This window comes from Mirounga leonina, unplaced genomic scaffold (assembly GCF_011800145.1).
Source record: "Mirounga leonina isolate KUSES-001 unplaced genomic scaffold, KU_Mleo_1.0 Mir_125, whole genome shotgun sequence".
In the NCBI taxonomy this organism is placed as follows: Eukaryota; Metazoa; Chordata; class Mammalia; order Carnivora; family Phocidae; genus Mirounga; species Mirounga leonina.
In genome coordinates, this window is record NW_023270305.1 from 13,187,133 (window position 1) to 13,211,133 (window position 24,001).

General features: G+C 39.1%; 1 protein-coding gene across 2 annotated transcripts in view; it reads right to left on the reverse strand.

Annotated features, from left to right (window-relative positions):
• The window catches only part of ASXL2 (ASXL transcriptional regulator 2), a 144,655-nt gene that overhangs the window by 59,685 nt on the left and 60,969 nt on the right, over positions 1 to 24,001 (reverse strand). Inside the window, exon 3 of one of the 2 annotated variants that reach the window (XM_035000720.1) lies at positions 22,376 to 22,378. The exons of the other annotated variant lie outside the window; for it this stretch is intronic. Within the exon in view, the coding sequence (XP_034856611.1) occupies positions 22,376 to 22,378 (3 nt within the window). The remainder of the gene's footprint in view (positions 1 to 22,375; positions 22,379 to 24,001) is intronic. 2 annotated transcript variants of the gene reach the window in all.

The following is a 24,001-nucleotide window of genomic DNA, read 5'->3' on the forward strand; positions in this document are numbered from 1 at the left end:
AGCTGAAGTAAATAACTGCAAAACAAAATGGCAGACAAAACAATGAATAGTCCTGAGAGCTACTTTTAGGAAAACACAAACAACCAACTTAAGAAAATGGATAAAGGATATGAATAAATGATCGTAAAACATGCAATATAAATGGTCACTGGAACACATGGAGAAGCCCAAACTTACTAGTGAGTAAATGAAAAAAAAAAAAAAAAATCAGGATACCATTGATCAGACTGGAAGAAATCAAATGAATCCAAGTCTTAGTTAACAGTACTGTGCTAACATCAATTGCCTGATTTTGATACTGTACTAGTTATATGTTACCACCGGAGGAAGCTGAGTGACATATGCATGAGACTATTTTTCCCATTTCCTGTGAGTCTGTAATTACTTTAAAATAAAAAACAGGGGCACCTGGGTGGCTCAGTCAGTTAAGCATCCGACTTGAGCTCAGGTCATGATCTTGGGGTCCTGGGATGGAGCCCCACATCAAACTCCCTGCTCAGCAGAAAGTCTGCTTGTCCCCCTCCTCCCTTCCCTGACCACTTGTGAGTGTGCATGTGTGCTCTCTCTAAATAATCTTTAAAGATAAATAATTAAATAAAAAACAAAAAAGCAAATGAATTGATAAAATCCACTGTTAGTACAGTTATGGGCAAATGAGCACTCCTCATAGACTGCTGGCAGAACCAGAAACTGCTACCTTCCCCACCACATCTCAATTTTGCCTTAGGGAAGTAACATGGAAGTATCCATTGAAATGAAAACTATTGGGCGCCTGGGTGGCTCAGTCGTTAAGCATCTGCCTTCCGCTCAGGTCGTGGTCCCGGGGTCCTGGGATCCAGTCCCACATCAGGCTCCCTGCTCGGCAGGAAGCCTGCTTCTCCCTCCCCCACTCCCCCTGCTTGTGCTCCTGCTCTCGCTGTCTCTCTCTCTGTCAAATAAATAAATAAAATCTTTAAAAAAAAAACAAAAACCTTTAAAAAGAAAAGAAATGAAAAATATTAGGGCCCAGTGATCCAACAATCCCACTTCTATCTATCCTACAAAAATAAGGCCACAAGGACTTACGGCCATATACGTAAGGATCATATCCAGCATTGTTAAAAATGTCAAAGCACTGAAAATGACTTCAAAGTCCAATATGGGAATGGTTGACCATATGTTAGTAAAGTAACCAACAGGACATGCATGAATCAATAACAACTACATTAACAAGTGCTAAATTCTAAGAAGCATTCTGTTTAGCCCTCACAACAATCCTTTGAGGCAGGCAAAATTGTTATGCCATTTTTATAAATGAAAAAACTAACATATATAAGGTTGTTAAATAAAAAAACCGTATCATTAGTAAATAGTAAGCATAACACAAAAAAGTAAGAAGAAACAAAACAGAAGCATAACACGAAAAAGACTGCTTAGAAAGAAAGTAAGATCAAGTGAAAAAACATGTTATCTGTAGTTCAATAATGCATCTGGTAAAAGTCTGCCCCATCTAATGGTATTCAATTCCAGTATTAAGTAGCCACTCTGTTTAGGCCAGTAAACTAGGATCTGTGGGTAGGCCCAAGGAGGAAACCTTTCTTAGCTCAGAAAAGGGAGGACAGACAAAGGAACAAAGCCATAGCACACCATAATCAGTGCTAAAAATAGAGACATAGGTCCACAATCCCTGAACCACAACACTTATGACCAAATGTTTTAGGCATAAAAATCTTTTGAATTTTAGAAAAGTAACATGATATGCCATCTATTACGTAACACCATCAGGAGGATTAGGGACAGCATCCCATAACCAAATACACTGAAACATAAACATTTACACTAAATGGGAAAAAATAATAATATATATAGTTTTATGTCAGTTTAAGAGAAGTCAAACGAGTTTTGGTATCAAATGTATGAAAAAAATTCTTTCAAGCATTTTGGATTTTAGAATTATGGACTAGAGACTGCAATTCTATATATGTAAAGTACTTTAGGGGTGGCCTGGCTGGCTCAGTCAGTAGAGTCTGCGACTCTTGATCTCCGGGTTGTGAGTTTGAGTCCCATCTTGGATGTAGAGATACTTTAAAAAAAGAAAATCTTTGAGTTGCCTGGGTGGCTCACTCGGTTAAGTGTCTGCCTTTGGCTCAGATCATGGTCCCAGGGTCCTGGAATCAAGTCCCACATTGGGCTCCTTGCTCAGCGGGGAGCCTGCTTCTCCCTCTCCTTTTTTTTTAAGATTTTTTTTGTTTGTTTGTTTATTTGAGACAGAGAGCACATGAGAGGGGGGAGGGTCAGAGGGAGAAGCAGGCTCCCTGCCGAGCAGGGAGCCCGATGCGGAACTCGATCCCGGGACTCCAGGATCATGACCTGAGCCGAAGGCAGTCGCTTAACCAACTGAGCCACCCAGGCGCCCCTCCCTCTCCTTCTGCCTCTCCCCCTGCTTGTGTTCTCTGTCTCTCTGTGTCTCTGTGTAAAATAAATAAATAAATAAAATCTTTAAAAAAAGGGAAGAAAATCTTTAAAAATTTTTTTAAAATAATAAAGTATTTTAACTCAAGAGAAAGAAACAAATAATGCGATCTAGGATCTAGTACCTAGAACCCCAAAAAACAAAAACAAACCAAAACCAAACCAAAACAACCCAACTCAAACCAAAAAAACCTCCTTAAAGTAAAACCCAAGAAATGAAAGTAAATGGTACACACATCTGGTGAAAAGATGTGGTAAAAATCATACAAATACCATCGTAATACTTTCCTTGCAAATCTGGGTATAATTTTCCTTTAAAGGAAATAAGTTTGGAATAACCCACGAGATATGCAGAACACTATACTGTTGTTGGGTTTTTTATTTTTTTTTTGAAGATTTTTATTTATTTATTTGACAGAGAGAGGGACAGTGAGAGAGGGAACACAAGCAGGGGGAGTGGGAGAGGGAGAAGCAGGCTTCCCACTGAGCAGAGAGCCGGATATGGGGCTCGATCCCAGGACCCTGGGATCATGACCTGAGCCGAAAGCAGACGCCCTACGATTGAGCCACCCAGGCGCCCCAAAGATTTATTTTTTTTATTTGAGAGAGAGAGAGCACAAAAGCAGGAGAGGGGCAGAGGGAGAGAGAGAGAATCTCAAGCAGAACTCAAGGGCTCGATCTCACAACCCTTAGATCATGACCTGAGCTGAAATCAAGAGTCAGATGCTCAACCAACTGAGCCACACGCAGGTATCACCAGAACACTACACCATGTAAAACAAAATTTTAGATTTGGTTTCAGGAAAATGTAAAAACTCAGAATCCTGGCAGAGTTTATTTTTATGAATAATGAAGCAATGGCAAGAAGTACAATAGGCTACACTTCCCATGATGGCAGGAATAGATCTTCAAGGAAAATAACTCCAGAATTATATAATGAAATAAAAATAACTGAATAACTCCAAGAAATAAGTACCGTCTGAATGGGCAATAACACCCTGGTACTGAGGCGATCAATGCCAAGGCAAAGTCAAATACAGTACAGTATGAGGGAAGTCCTGAGACCCGCAGCAGCTAAAGCTAGAATATCTCAAAAGATTACATAATTATCATGAGACAATACAGCTTCTAATTTTTCTTACCCATGCTCAAGACAGCAGAGTTGGGGAGGAGGGTTAGGAAACGAACAAGTGCAGTGCTATAATTTTATGCTGAATCCACCTCATGTAAGGAAATACAGGTAAGATGTTTCATACACAAAGCCCAAGAACAGAAGTAACTTGGCGCCTGGGTGGCTCAGTCGGTTGGGCGACTGCCTTCGGCTCAGGTCATGATCCTGGAGTCCCGGGATCGAGTCCCACATCGGGCTCCCTGCTCAGCAGGGAGCCTGCTTCTCCCTCTGACCCTCCCCCCTCTCATGCTCTCTCTCTCTCTCACTCTCTCTCAAATAAATAAATAAAATCTTTAAAAAAAAAAAAAGACTCAAAGAACAGAAGTAACTTTAGTTATACTGCCAATGACCTTATTTAGTTCCCTTCGCACGAAAAGTGGTTACTTAGCAGTGACGAGGGCTGAAAGACCTAAGGTTTGTAATTACACTGCTCAGATGAAGCATTAAATATAGTAACTAAGGAAGGAGACATCACCTTGTAGCAAAAAGAGCCAGACTTAGATATTCACGAACCCATCCCAATTCAGATCTGACAGTGGCAATGGGCAAGTCACTTTAAATGCCCTTAATCTTCATTTTCTCCTCTGTAAAATGGATGTAATACCACCTATTTTGTAATTTGATTGCACAGATTACAGATAATATATATATAAAGTGTAGTCAGAGAAGAGATTCAGTAACTGTGGTCATTACCCTAACAACTTGCTCCTCCAGTCCAGTCTCATAGTGTTCCAGTGTTCCCTGTCTCAAGTGATAGTCAATTCACCTCCACCCCCATCAATTCTCCACTCCAAAGTCAGGAGAAACTTTTTTTTTTAAGATTTTATTTATATCGCTTCTCAGCCTTTTGGCTAAGATCAAGTGTAAGACTTTATTTATTTGACAGAGAGAGCACAAGTAGGCTAAGAGGCAGGCAGAGGGAGAGGGAGAAGCAGGCTCCCTGCTGAGCCAGGAGCCCAATGCGGAACTGGATCCCAGGACCCTGGGATCATGACCTGAGGCAAAGGCAGACACCTAACCCACTGAGCCACCCAGTCGCCCCCAGGGGAAACTTTTAAAAACAACTATGATCATGCCACCTTGCCAAACTTAAAATTCATCCATGATATCATAATGCTTTTAGAATCAAATTATTACTATGACCTGACCATCATCATTTTCCCACACCCTCTGCTCCCACCTACTCTAGCACAACCCGAATCTAATAGTGAGAAAACATCAGACATACCCAATTTGAGGGACAGACTACAAAAAAGCTGGCCATCTTTAAAACCGCCAAGGTCATGAAAGACAAAGATTAAAGAACAGCATGGCATTAAAGGAGGCTATAAAGACACATGGAAACTAAATGCAAAGGCAATGTGTGAGCCTGAATTAGGATATCAGGGGAAGAATTACCAAATCTAAATAAAATCTGTTGATTAGATAGTAGTAATATTTTATCAGTGTTAGTATTCTGATTTTGAGAGGTACATTGTGGTTATGTAAAAGAATGTACTTTCCCTTAGAAAATACACTGTGGGGGCGCCTGGGTGGCTCAGTTGGTTAAGCGACTGCCTTCGGCTCAGGTCATGATCCCGGGGTCCTGGGATCGAGCCCCGCATTGGGCTCCCTGCTCCGCGGGAAGCCTGCTTCTCCCTCTCCCACTCCCCCTACTTATGTTCCCTCTCACACTGTCTCTCTCTCTCTGTCAATTAAATAAATGAATAAAATCTTTTTTTATTTAAGATTTTATTTATTTATTTATTAGAGAGCAAGCGAGAGAGAAACAGCATGAGAGAGGAGAGGGTCAGAGGGAGAAGCAGGCTCCCCGCTGAGCCGGGAGCCCGATGTGGGACTCGATCCCAGGACCCCGGGATCATGACCTGAGCCGAAGTCAGTCGCCCAACCAATTGAGCCACCCAGGCGCCCATAAATAAAATCTTTTAAAAAAAAAAGAAAATACACTGTGAAGTGTTTAAAGCTGAATGGGGCATCAAGTCTACAATTTATTCTGACATTTAAGAAATAGAAATTAGAAAAGGAAGTATAAAATGCTGACATTTAGGGAATTTATGTAGACGTTATATAAAAATTCTTTGTACCACTTTTGCAACTTTTCTTAGTCTGAAATTAGTATGTCAAACAAATAAAAAGCTAAAAGCATGCACTGTATGAGAAAAGTCTACCAAAAAAAAATATGGACCAATGAAAAAGTATGAAGTACTGAAAAATGCTACAATATGGCTTAACCTCAAAACCCACATGATTCCATTTATATGAAATATCCAGAAATGGCCAATCTACAGACAGAAAGTAGACTAGGGACTGGCAGTGGGGACCTGTATTAACTGTATACATGTATTAGGGATCTTACTGGGAGATGGAAATATTCTAAAACTGGATTATGGTGATGGCTGCACAATCCAGTAAACTTCTAAAAATCACTGAATTCTACACTTAAAATAGGTGAAGTTTATAGTATGTATACCATACCTCAATAAAGCTGCTTCTGCTTTTTAAGGTTTTATTTATTCTAGAGAAAGAGAGAAAACATGAGAGGGAGTAGGGGCAGAGGGAGAGGGAGAGAGAAAATCTCAAGCGACTCCACGCTGAGCATGGACTCTGATGCAGGGCTTGATCTCATGACCCTGAGATCAAGACCTGAGACGAAATCAAGAGTTGGTGGCTCCGGGGCGCCTGGGTGGCTCAGTTGGTTAAGCGACTGCCTTCGGCTCAGGTCATGATCCTGGAGTCCCGGGATCGAGTCCCGCATCGGACTCCCTGCTCGGCGGGGAGTCTGCTTCTCCCTCTGACCCTCCTCCCTCTCATGCTCTCTCTTTCATTCTCTCTCTCTCAAATAAATAAATAAAATCTTTAAAAGAAAAAAAAAAGAGTTGGTGGCTCAATCAACGGAGCCACCCAGGCGCACCAATAAAGTTGCTTTTCAAAAAAAAACAATGTGGAAAAGAAGTTAATCTGGTTTCTCATTCACTGAACATTTACAGAGGAGCTATCATGTAAGCAAAAGGTAGTATGTGTTGGTGATATAAAAGAGGAAGCAGAGGTTTTCATAAGTACACATTCTTACATTTAATGCAAAAATAACAGGAGGTGCCTGGGTGGCTCAGTTGTTTAAGCGTCTTTTTTTTTTTTTTTTAAAGATTTTATTCATTTGAGACACAGATACAGAAAGAGAGAGAGAGCATGAGCAGGGGGAGAGGCAGAGAGGTGGGGGGGAAGCAGACTCCCCGCCGAGCAGGGAGCCTGATGCGGGGCTCGATCCCAGAACCCCGGGATCATGACCTGAGCCAAAGGCAGACACCCAACCATCTGAGCCACCCAGGCGCCCCAAGCGTCTAACTCTTGATTTGCGCTCAGGTCATGATCTCTGGATCGAACATTGAGCCCCCAGTCAGGCTCCACGCTCAGATTCTCTCTCCCCCCGACTCTATGCCCCTCCTCCTGCTGCCGTGCCCTCACACACTCTCTCTGTAAAAAAATGAATTAATAATAAAAATAATGGAATTGGCACTGAGCAGAGCCAGATGATATGTCTTTATTTCCTAGTGCGTGCACACACACTGTACAATCATTTAATTTATGATTAACTGATATTTCCTTCCTACCAGAGAGATGAGGCAAGTTGGTGCTAGTTTTAAATGTGCAGTAACAAAAAAATTTAGCCATATTTGTAATTTTGCTATCAATTCAAGAACTGAACACCATCAGAAATAACTATATACATAACTATAAACATAAAATTGACCATCTCAACCACTTCTAATTTCTAAGTGAACACTTCACTTACACTTAAGTATCATCACACTGTTTATACAACCAAGCCCTAGAACTCTTATCTTGCAAAACTCAAACTCTATGCCCATTAAACACCTATTTCTCCCCTACATCCAACCCCTGGCAACCACTCTTCTACTTTTTGCCTCTATAAATAGGACTCATATAGGTGGAATCACAGTATTTCCCTTCTTGGGTCTGGTTTATTTTACTTAGCACAGTGTCTCTGAAGTTCATCCATATTGCAGCATGTTAGAATTTCCTTCTTTTTTAAGGCTGAATAATAGTTCATTGATATATATGCCACATTTTCTTCATCCATTCATCCATTAGTGGCCATCTGTGTTGTTTCTGTCTTTTGCCTATTGTGATTATTGCTGCTAGGAATATTGGTGTAAAAAGATCTATTCAAGTCCCTACTCTCAATTCCTTTGTATACATACCCAAAAGCAGACTTGCTGGGTCAAATAAAATCCTGCAACTCCTACTCATTCTTTACCTTACTCTCAGTTTATGTAATGCCTACAGGCAAGACTCAGACAAACCCACAGGTTGACAAGGAGCTTTCCCAGGGCATCTAGCCCATTTACTACAGATGCTTATAGCTCCTCCTAAAACATCATCAGTAGGTCATCATCCAGTCTTTCACACAAGCATATAAGCTGGTGGAGGCTAACTGTGGCCTCAAGCATTTCCAATAATTCATAAATTCTTCCTTAAGCTAAGCCAGGTGTGTGTCTTCCTGTAAATCCATTTTTAGTCTTGATTTTTGCTGGGAATCAGTGGCTATCATGGTGGAAAAATCTATGACTTTCTGTATTTTGAATTTTCCAAAATGACCTTGCAATAAGTTATCTTTTTGAGTGGGGGAAAAAAATTAACACTTCATAAAATCCTAAACTCTACTCCTTTTCACATTTTTGGTTCTCTCCTCATGGGCATCCTCTCCAAGAGATTTAATAAAATTAAAAAAGAAGAAGAAGAAGAAATTTAATAAATTTAATAAACTTTACAGTCCATCCTTAAAATTCACCATGGAGCGTGGCTCAGTTGGTTAAGCATCTAACTTTGACTCAGGTCCCAGGGTCCTGAGATCCAATCCCACATCAGGCTCCTTGCTCAGCAGGGAGCCTGCTTCTCCCTTTGCCTGCCGCTCCCCCTGCTTGTGCTCTCTTTCTGACAAATAAATAAATAAAATCTTTAAAAAAAATAAAAAATAGGGACACCTGGGTGGCTCAGTCGGTTAAGCATCTGCCTTCAGCTCAGGTCATGATCTCAGGGTCCTAGGATTGAGTCCCCACATCCAGCTCCTTGCTCAGCAGGGAGCCTGCTTCTCCCTCTGCCTGCAGCTCTCCCTGCTTGTGCTCACACTCTCTCTCACAAATAAATAAATAAAAATCTTTAAAAAATAAAAATAAATTAAAAAAATAAAAGGTAGAAAAGCTTTCTAAAAAATTAAAAATAAAATAAAATTCACCAATGTCCTCCAGTATTTATTATGCCCATTTCAAGCCATTGATAAAAAAGCTTTAAGAGACTTCACCAGTCTAATTTATTTATTCTTACTGATATTTCCCCTTGCAATAAATTACCCAGCCTAATCTCTAATCCCAATCTCTTGTTCATTTTTCTGTATTCCCTCCTACAGAACAAGCTTGTCAAAACTAGGCCTCAATTAATCAGCTTCCCTATCTCTGACTAAACTACTACACATTCTATATTTATCCTTCAAAGTTCAATCCCTTGAATTTCAATAGGATTAAATAACAGACTCAGACTTCCAAGGTCAAAAGAAATGTAGAGTCATCTAGTTCCCCAACGGATGCTTGAATGCCCTATTTCAGGTCAATTTTAAATATACAAAGATAATAAACATGTAAGAATCTTTTGCTTACATGATATGCTTACACATATATCTATACAAACTCAGAAACAGATGTAATTATTATCCACATACAAACTAAAAATTCAGCACCACGTAACTTTAAAACTAAGAACTGATTTTTATGGCATGCCTACCCACGCAGAACAAAACCAAACTCAACAGCACCATTATGTTGAAAAATAGGGAGTTTAGAAATTACTAAATTAATAAATAATCTTGGTATGTTTTTAATTCACTGGCAATTGTTGTATTCTTAAAAACCCTTTCACTAAAGTCTTTTGCTTGCTCTCTCTCTTGGTCATGTTAACCAGCAATTCTTCCAACAAGAAACTCATTTGGGTAACTAATCTATTTTTAAAAAGGAAATAACTTAAATGTAATGTAAGTTTTTAAATTTAAAAAATAGCATCTGGGGCGCCTGGGTGGCTCAGTTGGTTAAGCGACTGCCTTCGGCTCAGGTCATGATCCCGGAGTCCTGGGATCGAGTCCCACATTGGGCTCCCAGCTCAGCAGGGAGTCTGCTTCTCCCTCGGACCCTTTCCCCTCTCATGCTGTTTCTCTCACTCTCGCTCTCTAATAAATAAATAAATAAATATCTTTAAAAAAAAAAAAAAATAGCATCTGACCCATCCATATGCTAACAAATTAGTTTCTTCAGACTATTCTCCTCCCCAAACATACCATGAAACAAAAGGGAAAAAATCACTGGAAAGGGAAAGGGTGTGCAGGGAAATTTTTAAACAGGCATTTTTGGAGAAGCCCAGTTGGGACCCCAAAATGACAGGTGTGGATTAGCAGAGTAGTGAAAGGGCAAAAAACAAGTAAGAGTAAATCTAGGACTAGCCTGGAGAGGGAGGTCACAGAAATAAACACAGACTCTGAAAAATTTGTCTGTATACTCTCTATATCCTCTCTTTATCTTCCCATTATTGCCTTTTCCCTCACTACTGTTTTTCCAAAAGCACGCTTTGTCCAGTACCAGTAAGATGTGAGCAAAACCATTTCATCAAAGGGGTTAAAAAAGAAAAAAAAAAATATATATATATATATATGGTCCAGGGGCATCTGGGTGGCTCAGTTGGTTAAGCGTCTGCCTTCAGCTCAGGACATGATCCCAGGGTCCTGGGATGGAACCCCATGTCGGGCTCTCTGCTCAGCAGGGAGCCTGCTTCTCCCTCTCCCTTTGCCTGCCGCTCTGCCTACTTGTGATCTCTCTCTCTGTCAAATAAATAAAACCTTTAAAAAAAAAAGAAAAGAAAAGAAAAAATATGGTCCAATGGTTGTTTTATTTGACTGATTCTGTTTTATTTTAAAGTAAATAAATGAACAACAAGGTTCAATTATATTTAGATTAGAAAATCACAAACTCTCGATAGAGAAGGACTTTGGAGAACACCATAACTTTTCACCTAACGAGAAATATAAAAGAGTTCTTTAAAAGCCTTATTCAGTCTCCTCATCCCACTCAAAAGTGAGGCAACAGAAGCAGGACTTATATTTTACAGTCAGACAGATGTAGAGTTAAGTTTTACCACTAACCCGTTAAGTAATTTCTCATTGCTTCAATGTCTTTAAGAAATAAAGACTTCAGGGCGCCTGGGTAGCTCAGTTGGTTGGGCGACTGCCTTCGGCTCAGGTCATGATCCTGGAGTCCCTGGATCGAGTCCCGCATCGGGTTCCCTGCTCGGCGGGGAGCCTGCTTCTCCCTCTGACCCTCCCCCCTCATGTACTCTCTCTCATTCTCGCTCTCTCAAATAAATAAATAAATCTTTTAAAAAAAAAAAAGAAAGACTTCAGAGGGTTTAAGATTAAATAGATCATATGCATAAAGTACATGACTCCTATCTTAGCCAGTAGCCATTTCCACTACTGATTAACTAAAGCATCCTGCTTTTCAATCTTATGAGAAACACATAATGAAAAGAAAATATAGACTTTAAGAGAAACACAATCCTTCTAAGAAAGGTCACTCGTAACTACTGCATATAAAACAGTATCATCAACTGCCTTTATTTCAGCTGATCAGGATGCTAACATACCTTAACTGGCTGAGCCAAGTTCCTGAAACAGCACATGTCTCTGAACTAAAGAGGTATAGAGGGTTGCATATGAGGATATACTACTTACGGTAAAAGAAGTACCAGTGAAGAAAACAGAAACTAAAACTAGAATACTTGTCAATGTAAGCTACAGACATAGTTGTAAAAGAAATAAGCTGGAGAGAGAACAAACTTCAACAGATTTGATTAAATACTTCAAAAAATAATTTGTTAGGGTGCCTGGGAGGCTCAGTTGGTTGAGCGACCAACTCTTGATCTTGGCTCAGGTTGTGATCTCGATATGAGGTCGAGCCCCACGTTGCACTCCATCCACACTTAGCACGGAGTCGGCTTGTCCCTCTCGCTCTGCTCTTCCTCTGAGTAGCGCTTGCTCACTCTCTCTCTCAAAATGAAAAAATAAATAAAATCTTAAAAAAAATCCTAAGGACATTAAAAAGAAAGAATTTGTTGTAATTTTGTATCTTTATCCTATTTGGCATTTTTTCTTCATTTAGCAATATAGTTTGCATCTAAAGAGCCAAAGCTACTTATTACAATTATTTTGTTTTGAACATGAACTCTTGGTCTTGACATAGGCACATATGTCAAGATTCAGAATTTTGACTTTCTTTTTTAATAATCTCTATGCTCAACGTGACAACATGAGGCTCGAACTCACAACCCCAAGATCCAGACTTGCATACTCTACCAACAGAGCCAGCCAGGCACCCCAAGATTCAGAATTTTGAAGGAGCCAGTCGATCCATTAATTTTACCAATTCCTAGCATTTTCTTTTTTTTTAAGATTTTATTTATTTGACAGAGAGAGACACAGCGAGAGAGGGAACACAGCAGGGGGAGTGGCAGAGGGAGAAGCAGGCTTACCACGGAGCAGGGAGCCTGATACAGGGCTCGATCCCAAGACCCTGGGATCATGACCTGAGCCGAAGGCAGACGCTTAACGACTGAGCCACCCAGGTGCCCAATTCCTAGCATTTTCTAATTCACAGAAGTAACTTAGAGTTATGGTAAAGCTTATATAATTAAATAGTTTTGACTGCAAATGAGCTTCCCTCAAACCTCAAAAATAAAGACTAGGGTGCCTGTGTGGCTCAGTCGGTTGAGCATCAGACTCTTGGTTTCAGCTTGGTTCATAATCTCAGGGTAGTGGGATTGAGACCCACATCGGGCTCTGTGCTGGGCGTGGAGCCTGCTTAAGATGCTCTCTCTCCCTCTTCCTCTGTCTCCCCCTCTAAAAAATTAAAATAAATAAAATAAAGACTACAAATGGAAAGGCAAAGTGGCACCCACAAGTGGGATCAAACCACAGGGAGCCCAGCCCAGGAAGTCTTTATCCTTATGGGCCTGGGACTACTAGCCCTCTCCGCAGAGACGCTGAGCAGCCCAGTGGCACAAGCAAGAGAGCGTCCCATCACAAGCACCTGGTCTGGAAAGCCTCTCTGCCCCCACAGGCTGGAGACTCCCTTTACCCCACATTTAGAGGCATCAGGCAGCCTGGTCTGTGGAAACTCCTTCTACCTCCTCAGAAAAAAGCAGCAGAGATCACTGGGAGCCTCTATCACTAGATAAAACAAGAAGACCAAAATAGCATAGCAAAGGCTTTGAAAATTAAATTGTTATTGAACCACAGTCCACCAAAGGAGTCTAGTTCTCACATGGTAAACCCAAACAGTGTGAATGCCTGCTTAAATAAAAGATTTGAATTTAATAGGACCCAACATCTCCTAACATAACAACTAAAATATACAGCATCCAAACGTAATAACCACTGATCATACCAAGAACCAGGAAAATTACAACCTGAATGAGAATCATGACAATCAACTGACACCAACACTAAAACAGATGTTGAAATTATAAGAGGATTCTTTGATAAGCCCTTACAAATTTTCTTGAAACAAATGAAAATATAACAAATATCAGCAAAGAAACTGAAGTTGTAAAAAGAAGTGAAGTTGGGGCGCCTGGGTGGCTCAGCCATTAAGCGTCTGCCTTCGGCTCAGGTCATGATCTCAGGGTCCTGGGATCAAGCCCCACATCGGGCTCCCTGCTCAGCGGGAAGCCTGCTTCTCCCTCTCCCACTCCCCTTGCTTGTGTTCCCTCTCTCGCTGTCTCTCTCTCTCTGTCAAATAAATAAATAAAATCTTTAAAAAAAAAAAAAAAGAAGTGAAGTTATAAATCTGCAAAGTACAATAATGTAAAAATGTGCTAGACGGGTTCAATAGTAGAATGGAGATGACAGAGGATATAATCAATGACCTTAAGGACAAATCAACAAAATTTACCCCATGTGAACAAAAGAGAGAAAACAGCACTGAAAAAAATTAATAGAACCTGAGGGAGCTGTGGGAATAATAACAAAACATTTAAAGTTCATACCATCAGAGTCCCAGAAGGAAAAACAAGACTGAGTATTCAAAGGACTACTAGCTAAAAACTTACTTGGTGAACAAGAAACAAAAATATTCAAGAAACTCAATAAATCTAAATAAAATAAACTCAAAGAAGTCCATACACAAAGACACATAATGAAATTTCTGAGCATTAAAAAAAAAAAAAAAAAAAAGTCATGAAAGCCGAGAGAAACAACACATTACCTATAGGGAAACACTAATTCAATCAACAGCAGATTTCTCATCTGACATCATGGAGACCAGAAGGAAGTGGTACAAAGTCTTACAAATGCTGAACAAAATGAATGGTTCTCTCTCGTTTTTTTTTTTAAGATTTTATTTATTTATTTGACAGAGAGAGAGAGAGCACAAGTAGGCAGAGAGGCAGGCAGAGGGAGAGGGAGAAGCAGACTCTCTGCCGAGCAGGGAGCCTGATGCGGGGCTCAATCCCAGGACCCTGGGATCATGACCTGAGCCGAAGGCAACCCCTTAACCAACTGAGCCACCCAGGCACCCCTGAATGGTCGATTCTATAATAATTTCTTGTGAATTTTATATCTAAAGAACTATCCTTCAGAAACAAAGGAGAAATAAATACAGTCTCAGAAACAGTAAAACTAAAGAAATGTGTTGCTAGCAGACCCACTCTTCAAACAGAAAGAAAAAGATAAAAGGGAATCTAGATGGCGCCTGGGTGGCTCAGTCAGTTAACCATCTAACTTTGGCTCAGGTCATGGTTCCAGAAGTCCTGGAACCGAGCCCCGCATCAGGCTCCCTGCTCAGTGGAGAGTCTGCTTCTCCTTCTCCTTCTGCCCCGCCCCCCTGCTCTTTCGTGCTCTCTCTCTCTCAAATAAATAAATAAAATCTTTTTAAAAAGCTTTAAAAAAAGGGATACTGGAGTATCAGGAAAGAAGGAAGAATAGAAATAAGGGTACATACAAGAGACTACCCTTCTCATGAATTTTTAACTAATACTTGATGATTGAAACAAAAACTATAACATTAAGTGATAAGACCCTAAATGGAATGGCTTCCACACTTCACTCAAAATGGTAAAATGTTCATACCATCAGACTAATAAATCACATATGTACACTGTAATACCCAGAGCAAACACTGAGAAAATTATGCACAGATACAAAGAAACACACTATAAATAAACCAATATGTAATCCTAAAAAAATAACCCATGAGAAGGCAAGAAAAGAAAAATAGAACAAGAGGGACGCCTGGGTAGCTCAGTTGGTTAAGCCTCTGCCCTCGGCTTAGGTCATGATCTCAGTGTCCTGGGATGGAGCCCTGCATTGGGCTCCCTGCTCAGCGGCAGTCTGCTTCTCTCTCTGCCTCTCCCTCTGTGTGCTCTCTCTCTCTAGTTCTCACTCTCTCGCAAATAAAATCTTTTTTAAAAAAAGAGAGTAGAACAAGAAACAGAGGAAACAAACAGAAAACAAATAATAACATGGCAGCCATAAACTGTATCAATAATCACCTTAAACATGAATGATGTAAATATGCAAATTAAAAGGCAAAGATTTAGCAGAGTTGGCTTAAAAACCCCACAACCCAACTATATGCTATTTACAAGAAACATTTCAAATTCAGAGAAACTGGATCTCGCATATAATGCTCGTGGGAATGTAAAATGATACAATCACTCTGGAAAACAATGTGAAAATCTCTTTAAAACTAACATGCACTTACCACACAACCCAACAACTGCACTTCTGGGCATTTATAACAGAGAAAGGAAAATTTATGTTCACACAAAAACATGTACACAAATTTTCATAGAGGCTTTATTTGTAATAGTCAAAAACTGGAACAGTTCAGATGTCCTTCAATGGGTGAATGATTAAATAAGCTCTGGTATAGCCATGTCACTGAATACTACTCAGCAATAAAAAGGAATGAAATATTGACACATACAACAACTTGGATGAATCTACAGGGAATTACACTGAAAAAAAAGCCAATCCCAAATAATTACATACTTTATACGATTCCATTAATAAAAATTCTTGAAATCACAAAATTACAGAAATATGTAACACATTCGTGATTGCTGGGGTTAAGGGGAGTGGATGGAGGTGGCACTAGGGAGGTATGGCTGTGAAACTGGCAACACAAGGGATCCTTTTGTTGATGAACCTGTTCTATATTCTCGCTGGTAGTAGATACGTGCATCTATACGTGTGATAAAACTGCACAGAGCCAAATATACATCCACAAGTGCACATACATACACACACACAAATCAGTACAAGTAAAACAAAGTAGACTGTAGCAAAAGCAATATTCTGGTTGTGATACTGTACTAGGGTATTGCATATATTACCACTGGGCCCATCTGTATAAAGGGTTACTTATTACAACTGCTTGTAGCTTATGTTTTTCTGTTGTACTCTAATTTTCTACAGTGAGAAACATAGTGGACATCTGTTGTTTCTCTTCTTCTGGAAAGAATGTGCACTTTGCTTTGGGGAACTATGACCTACCCCACTGGAAAGTCAAGATATTTCACCATGCCTAGACAGTGAGCCAGCCAGGTTCACTCTTTCTTAAATTTTAACCTCGAACAGAGTAGACATAGACTAACTCATCCCAGCCAGAGAGTCTTGATGTGCCCATCCATTAGTTCTAGCTACCTGATCTCTGAAGAGGCTGCCTTAGTTTTCTCAATTTCAGAGCCTGTTTCTTTCCTTTGAGGTTGTGAGCTATCCCACATTCTTCAAAAAAAAATCCGATTTTGTTTAAATTATTCACATTTGGCTCCTGTTATTTGTACCTAAAGAATCTAATCAATATAAGCCCCGCTCAAAACACACACACACACAAAACTTTTCTTATCTAGTTTTAGATATTTTTAATTTATAATTTTAACTGTTTGTACAACCTGGATTAAGGTTTCCTTCATAAACTGATACTCAAAAATGAATAGATTCTTGTAAATGAACTTAATGGAATGCAAATATAGCTGGAATTAAAAAGATGTACTAAGCTCCAACTAAAAGTACATGAAAATACATTGTTGTGGTTCCTGTTCTCAAGTCTCACAGGCAAGGCAGATAATTATAATATGTAACTATAATATAACATAGGAAATGTTAAAACAGAGGTGTGTCTAAAATGTTATGTCAACACAGAAAAAAGCCAATTCAGTAAAGGATCTCAACTATGAATTTTAACCTGTTCTAGCCTGATTTTAAATAAGTGTCATTACCATAGAGGATTTTACCAATATTCTCTCTAAATCAGTGCATAAATATTTTCAATCTTACAGTCATAAAGCAAATGTTAGCTCACATATCTTCAATCTGAAATAGTTTCTGCAGAATACTAGGTATCCCAATGTTAGTAAGTCAAATGATAATTTTAAAACTAAATGTTGATTGCTTTCTAAAATTATGATCAAATAATGATTATTATAAACAGCAAGGACAAAAAGAGCAAATATAATAAATAGTTACATAGTAATTTCACTCTTATTTAGTTTCTGGACTAACTGTTTAGTTTTATAAAGTAAAAATCATGCATCCAAAGGTGAGTTCAATTAAACTTGTAGAAGAGACTTTATCATTATACATACTTCCTTAGAATAAAATAATACTTCTTACCTTCTGGAGTTGGAATGCACCCCAAGAAAATGAAAGAAAGAAAAAAAAACTTTTAATTTTAACAGTAAAGTCAAAAAATAAACTCTCCCTTCCCCTCCCAGCAATATCCACAATTCTTCAAATTAGCACCCTCTCCCCACTTTGCTATATAAAACATTCATTACTTCTTTAGAATTTACAAATTAGCCCAAAATATGACTTTGTCTAAAAATGCACAGTTAAACTCAACTAAATAGTCTAAACCATTTCAGATAGCAGTTGCAGTACCTTAATTATGTGGCATACAAAAACTATTAAAGCAGTTTGGAGTTAAATGTGGATACAATGAATATTCTTTAATATTCTTCCCATGCATTTCAATTTCAAGGAGCCATCATAAAGCCATCAGCTATGGACCCTAAGGTTTATTAGCTTCCCTTTGATCCATACTGAACTCACTACCATGAAGCTGAATACAATGGATAAGAATAGTCTTTTCTGTCAATATGCAAGCATTTGGGGGTTTTTGTTTTTTCATTATTAATCCTTTTTGACATCCCTACAAAGTTTGTGTGCTTGAAAGCAGACTGCAATGGACAGATAAAGAAAACCTAGGCTGAACTCAAACTCAGCGAATTTTTAGATAAATATGGTATCAATTTAATCAATAATGTTCTTCATTCTTAAACTGAGCTCTTTCTAGTAAAAGACCTTAAGACAATTCAGCTTGGCAAATAGTCCAATGACCTACTCTGCAGAGATAATGATTTCTGCTGAAAAGTAATAGAGAATGTAGACTTTATTTCCCTTGCTACATATTTTACATAAGGGCAGACGGGGAAAAAAACAGGTGCTAGGATTAGTTTTTAGTATGAAATGAAATATTCACAAGTAAATGTATGAATACTTATCAAATTCAACTGGGACTCCTCCAAAGTGGTAAAATTTCAATCTGGCAAATATTTACTGAGTATGATCTTTGCTAGGTAGTTCCCAGGATTCTTTACAATTCCAACTCTTAAAGGAACTTGCTTGGGATAAAAGACTGAGACGTAAAAAAAACAAAAAACAGAAAAACAACTCTTGTTAGGGAAGAAACTGGGAGCTCTACAAAACAACAACATAAAGAGCTACTTAAATGTTCCATTACTATAAGTTCTTTAAAAATATAATGGCCCCTGGGTGGCTGAGTTGGTTAAGCATCCGACTCTTGATCTCAGCTCAGGTCTTGATCTCAGGGTCATGAATTCAAGCCTCACACTGGACTTCACACTGGGCGTGGAGCCTACTTAAAAAAATGTACTGGCGGGCGCCTGGGTGGCTCAGTCGTTAAGCGTCTGCCTTTGGCTCAGGTCATGATCCCAGGGTCCTGGGATGAGTCCCACATCGGGCTCCCTGCTCGGCGGGAAGCCTGCTTCTCCCTCTCCCATTCCCCCTGCTTGTGTTCCCGCTCTCGCTACCTCTCTGTCAAATAAATAAATAAAATCTTAAAAAAAAAAAAATGTACTGGCCCTTTCAGAAGCCAAGTTATTGTAATGGCTGAGGTTTTTGTTTCAAATTCTTCCAGAAAGCCATTTACAGTTAGATAGCAACTATCCTGAAGTTATTATATGTCAGCACATAATATAAATATTGTTTGATTTGAAAAAGAAAGCAAAGAGACTAATCAGAAGAGTAGGGAGAAGTAGGGATGTAGAGGCAGTAATGATACGCTAATAAGAACAAAACCAGAAGCAATAAGCCTGGGTTTCTAGTTTCACAGAACTTGTATGACCCTGACCAATCTCCATGGGCCTTAATTCTTCAATAATAAAATGAGATGTAATGGTAATATCCCAGTTATCTTTTCCAGCTATAATATTTTGTGACTGAAATAATGTGACTGGCTTAAAAAAAGGAGTTGGGGGAGGGACGCAAGGGTGAGGAATGCAAGAGATTACCCTTTTAATTGGGGTCATGATGTTGTAAACAACTAAACTTCAATTGCAAGAAACCCACAACCACGTCTTCTGCTTGTCCCCAAATCTGCCACTACTACTATATAAGTAGCATTTAGTCTTCCTTTCCAGGTCTTTTCTTCGATAGAGAACCGATGCTTTTGAATACTTCTCGAGTTCTTTGCAAGATGACAATAAGTAATGATCAACCTGATTTAAAAGCTAGGTAGTTGGCTACATTCTTATCAGCTACATAACTTACTCTCCCACATCAATTTTATGGCATACAAGATTCAAATTCATGCCTCGCCAAAATCATTATTATATATCAAGAATCCTTGTGACAACTCATAAGTGGGCTAATTCAGAAAATAATCTATGGATGATAAATTCATAAAACAAGAATCTTAATTTGTCTTTCCTCTTCTACTTATGAATGGGAAGAAAAACCAGTAGAATAGGGTCTCAGAAAATAATTATTTTGTTATTTTTCTCTTCTTTCCTAAAAACTCTTTCTCTGTTAGCAGATATAAGAAGAGTCAAGGTAATATAGCTAATAGGATGAACAAGGCAGGTTAAGAAAACTTGGGGGTGGGGGGCAGACACTAAAGCAATGGCTACTTTAGAAGGAAGTCCCACACTTAATGCTATAAAAGTACATTGTAAACATCAATGGCTGCCACAGCTGAGGAAGGGGTGAAACCTGTTGTATAAGACTAAGGAAAAAAGTAGTAATGAGTGATAACAGCAAGGATTAGCAGGAATGGTCTCACAGCATACATAAGCATTCGACTGACAGAATATTCTTTGTATGTTTTACCCATAGTATGCATACTTAATGTCTGTGCTTAGTTGCTCTCTTTCTGATAGGCCACAATATCCAATTTGCACACAGTCCCTTGAGTTCACAGCTGTTAGATATATACTGCAATGCTGAAGTAATAAAATGCCTAAGATTGACATCAAAACAGTCTGGGGTGGGAAGACCATTTATAATTTAGCTGGAGGATACATACTTTTGTTTCAATTTGCAATTTTCTAAAAGTAAAAATTTTTATTTAAATAACAGACTTCAGTACCTACCTTACTAACCTAGACTTGTAAGTGAAAGCATATTATATGAAAAGGATGTATTCTTGGATTCTGTAACATACCAGGAGAACTCCTTACTCACTGATATCCAAAACAGGTATTAGGTATTTATCTCTGACAACAGATACCTACTCTACAGCTCCAGATCATGCTACCTTTTAACTATCTTGAGACTTATAACCAGGCCCTGCACCTGAATACTTTCTCACCCCTCTTGAGGTTCAAAACTTTTTTTTTGAACTCACAAGTACATGTTCAGTGAATCATTTATCGGTTCCTCACTTGACCAGTTTAATTCCTCGGTTCCTTTCTATAGTAAATGGCAGCTATGTAATCGTGAAACCTAGAAATCATTTCTTATTTCCTCCTTCCTTTTTACTTCCCACATCCAATCCAACAGCAAGTCCTGAAATACATATCTCAAATCAGTCTATTGTCTCCAGCACTACTCAGGTAATCCAAACCACCACACCTCGAATACTCTAGTAAAACAGCCCCTTTATTAGTCTCCTTAACACCTTCAATCCAATTTCATGATTTAAAATTGAGTGAGAGAGACCTGGCGAAGACAGAGCAGACCCATAACAGCCTCTCTCTCCCTCTGGCTGGATGCGACTGAAACCTGTGAACAAAAATACAAAAAGCAACTTCCCATACAAAAATGTGTACACAGATGTTCACAGCATTATTCGTAATAGCCAAAAAGTGAAAATAACCCCAATGTTCATCAATTGATGAATGGAGAAACAAAATGTGGCATGTGCATACAATGGAATACTATTTAGCTAATAAAGGAACAAAGTATTGATAAATGTTACAATATGAATGAATTTTCAAATCATTACACTATATGAAAGAAGCCAGTCACAAAAGGCCACATATTCTATGATTCCATTATATGAAATATCCAAAATTACAAGTCTATGGAGACAGAAAGTACATTATTGATTGCCTAGGGCTGGGGTACTGGGGGTGAGGCAAGGAAGGGGAGTGACAGCTAATATTGCAGGGTTTCTTTGGGGGTAATGGAAATGTTCTGGGTGAATATATTAAATAAAAACCACTGTGTGGCTCCTGGATGGCTCAGTAGGTTAAGCGTCTGCCTTTGGCTCAGGTCATGATCCCAGAGTCCTGGGATCGAGTCCCACATTGGGCTCTGTGCTCAGCACAGTCTGCTTCTCCCTCAAACCCTCCCCCTGCTTGTGCTCACTCTCTCTCTCAAATAAATAGAATCTTTTAAAAAAAAAAAGAACAAACACTGAACTGTATGCTTTAAAATGCTTTTAAGGTATGTTCATTATATATCAATTTTTAAAAAGCAACTACCTTAAACATTAAAAATCAAGAAAGCTGGCATATTTGGGAAGTCAAAACTTTATTCATATGGAGTATGTAGTAAAGAATTTACCTTTACCCAAAGAGAGGTCTGCCCTTGGCCCTTGGACTAAAAAATACCAACCATGTTGATGACTATCAGATAGAATGATTTTTTAAGAGACTGATTGATCGACTGATTTAACTAAGAAACAGTGCTGGATGGCTCAGATGGTTAAGTGTCTACCTTCAATTCAGGTCATGATCTCCAGGTCCTGGAATCGAGCCCCAGATAGGACTCCCAGCTCAGTGGCGATTATGCTTCTCCCTCTCCCTCTGCCTCTCCCCCCCGCTTGTGCTCTCTCTCAAATCTTTAAAAAAAAAAAAAAAAAAAAATCAACCCCAATAATCCACCAGATGAACAGGCTAAATAAGAAAAAAACATATGAGTTGATTTTGAAAGACTATCAAGATGTTTTCATAAAAAAGTGAAGATAAAAGATTGATGTCCTAAGGTGAGAAATCTTAGATCCCATACAGAGAACAGCCATGTATCTGTTTAGCTAGAGTGCAGATGGAAACAAATCAAGTGAACCAAAGTGGTGTGTGGGGCCAGACAATGATCTCAATTATTCTACTGAAAAACTACTGAAGGCTGCTGTGCTAGTTATCAATTTATTGACTTTCAGTTCCAAATCCAACCTTCTTTGTCTTTCTCTGTGGTAGCGGAGCTGGACCCTATAAACACTTCTCCTTTGCCAGCTGGCTCGATGTTAAGTTTTGTGAGCGCCGGAAGAACGCTGCAGAATGAAAGGGGGCTTTTCTTTCTGGTTTTACTGTGCCCTTGCCTGCCTGCTCTCATGGCAGGCAGCACCCAGCAACATGAGGGACACTCAATGGCACCCAACCTTCAGCAAGGTTCAGCAGAATGACTATGGGTGGCTTCCCAGAAAATTCTGCTAGTGCCTCAGCTGGCTCCCCAGTGAATGTGGGACAGGTGCCCAGCAGGAAGTTTTCCAGCAAGTTCTACTAATACCCAGTAGGCAGTTTCCTATTTGCCAGTCCAGGCTACAGCACCAGTGAACTTTGTCATCCATTGGACCAGAGCCCCACCTACTCCATTAAGATCTGAATCGCAACCTAGGGACATAGAGGGAGATCTTGAAAGTTACTCTTTCTTAGGGCACATTGCCTCAGCCCTACAGGTACTGGTTGCTCCCTTTAAATAGTTAATTTCTGGTTAACCAATTAATAACTTAACCAGTTAACTGAATAACTTCCCTGTTCAAATTACCACGTAGCTTTTGTCTGCTGACCAGACCCTGATTCTTATAAAACTGTATAGCTCAAAGACTGTAGAAAATGTCTCCGAAAAACCCTTTTAAGTTCTTAAAGGGACTAGTACCTCACTCTTTCTCAGCTAGGAGCCAATCACTTCATTTTTAATAATTTTTTTGTGGGTTGGTTGTGGCAAAATATACGCAACGTGCACGTTACCATCTGAACCATTTGTAAGTATAGATTTCAGCAGCACTGAGTACACTCACAATGTTGTGCAACCATTACCACTGCCCATTTCCAGAACTTTTTCATCATCCCCCAAAAAAACTCTGTGCTAATTTAAACAGTAACTCTCTATTCTTCCCTACTCTCAGCCCCTGGTAACCTCTATTCTACTTTCTGTCTCTACTGAGTTTGCCTGTTCTAAGTATCTCATATAAATGGAACTGTAGAGTATTTGTCCTTTTTTTTCTTCTGTTGCCACATCACTATTTGTCCTTTTGTTTCTGTCTTATTTCACTTAGCATGTTTTTCAGGTTCATCCACACAGCATGTATCAGAATTTCAAATCTTATTACGGGTGAATAATATTCCACTGAATGTATACACTACACTTTATTTATCCACTCATCTTTTGATGGACATTTGGGCTGTTTCCACTTTAATGTATTTTAAAAATAAAATAATATAATATGGAATAATCAAAATTAAGAGAGCTTCTTCAGAATGGGGCACACAGGGAAAACTACAAAGGGAAAAAAGAATTGAGAGCCATGTACTAAGGACTGAAGAATGAAAATTAACTTTAAGAAGTAGCATATCTTCAATAAAGAAATTATGTATTTCATTCTGTAACCTGTCTAAAATCTTTAAAGTTTATAAGACTATCATTGAACACAACACTGCAGAAAGAGAATAAGCTGTAACTACATCTGAATATAATCTTCCAACACCTGATACTTCATATATGCATTAACAAGTAGGTTTTCAAGCACAAAAGAGAAGGGGGAAAATGAGCAGAGCCACTGCCCTCATAGAGCTACCTTA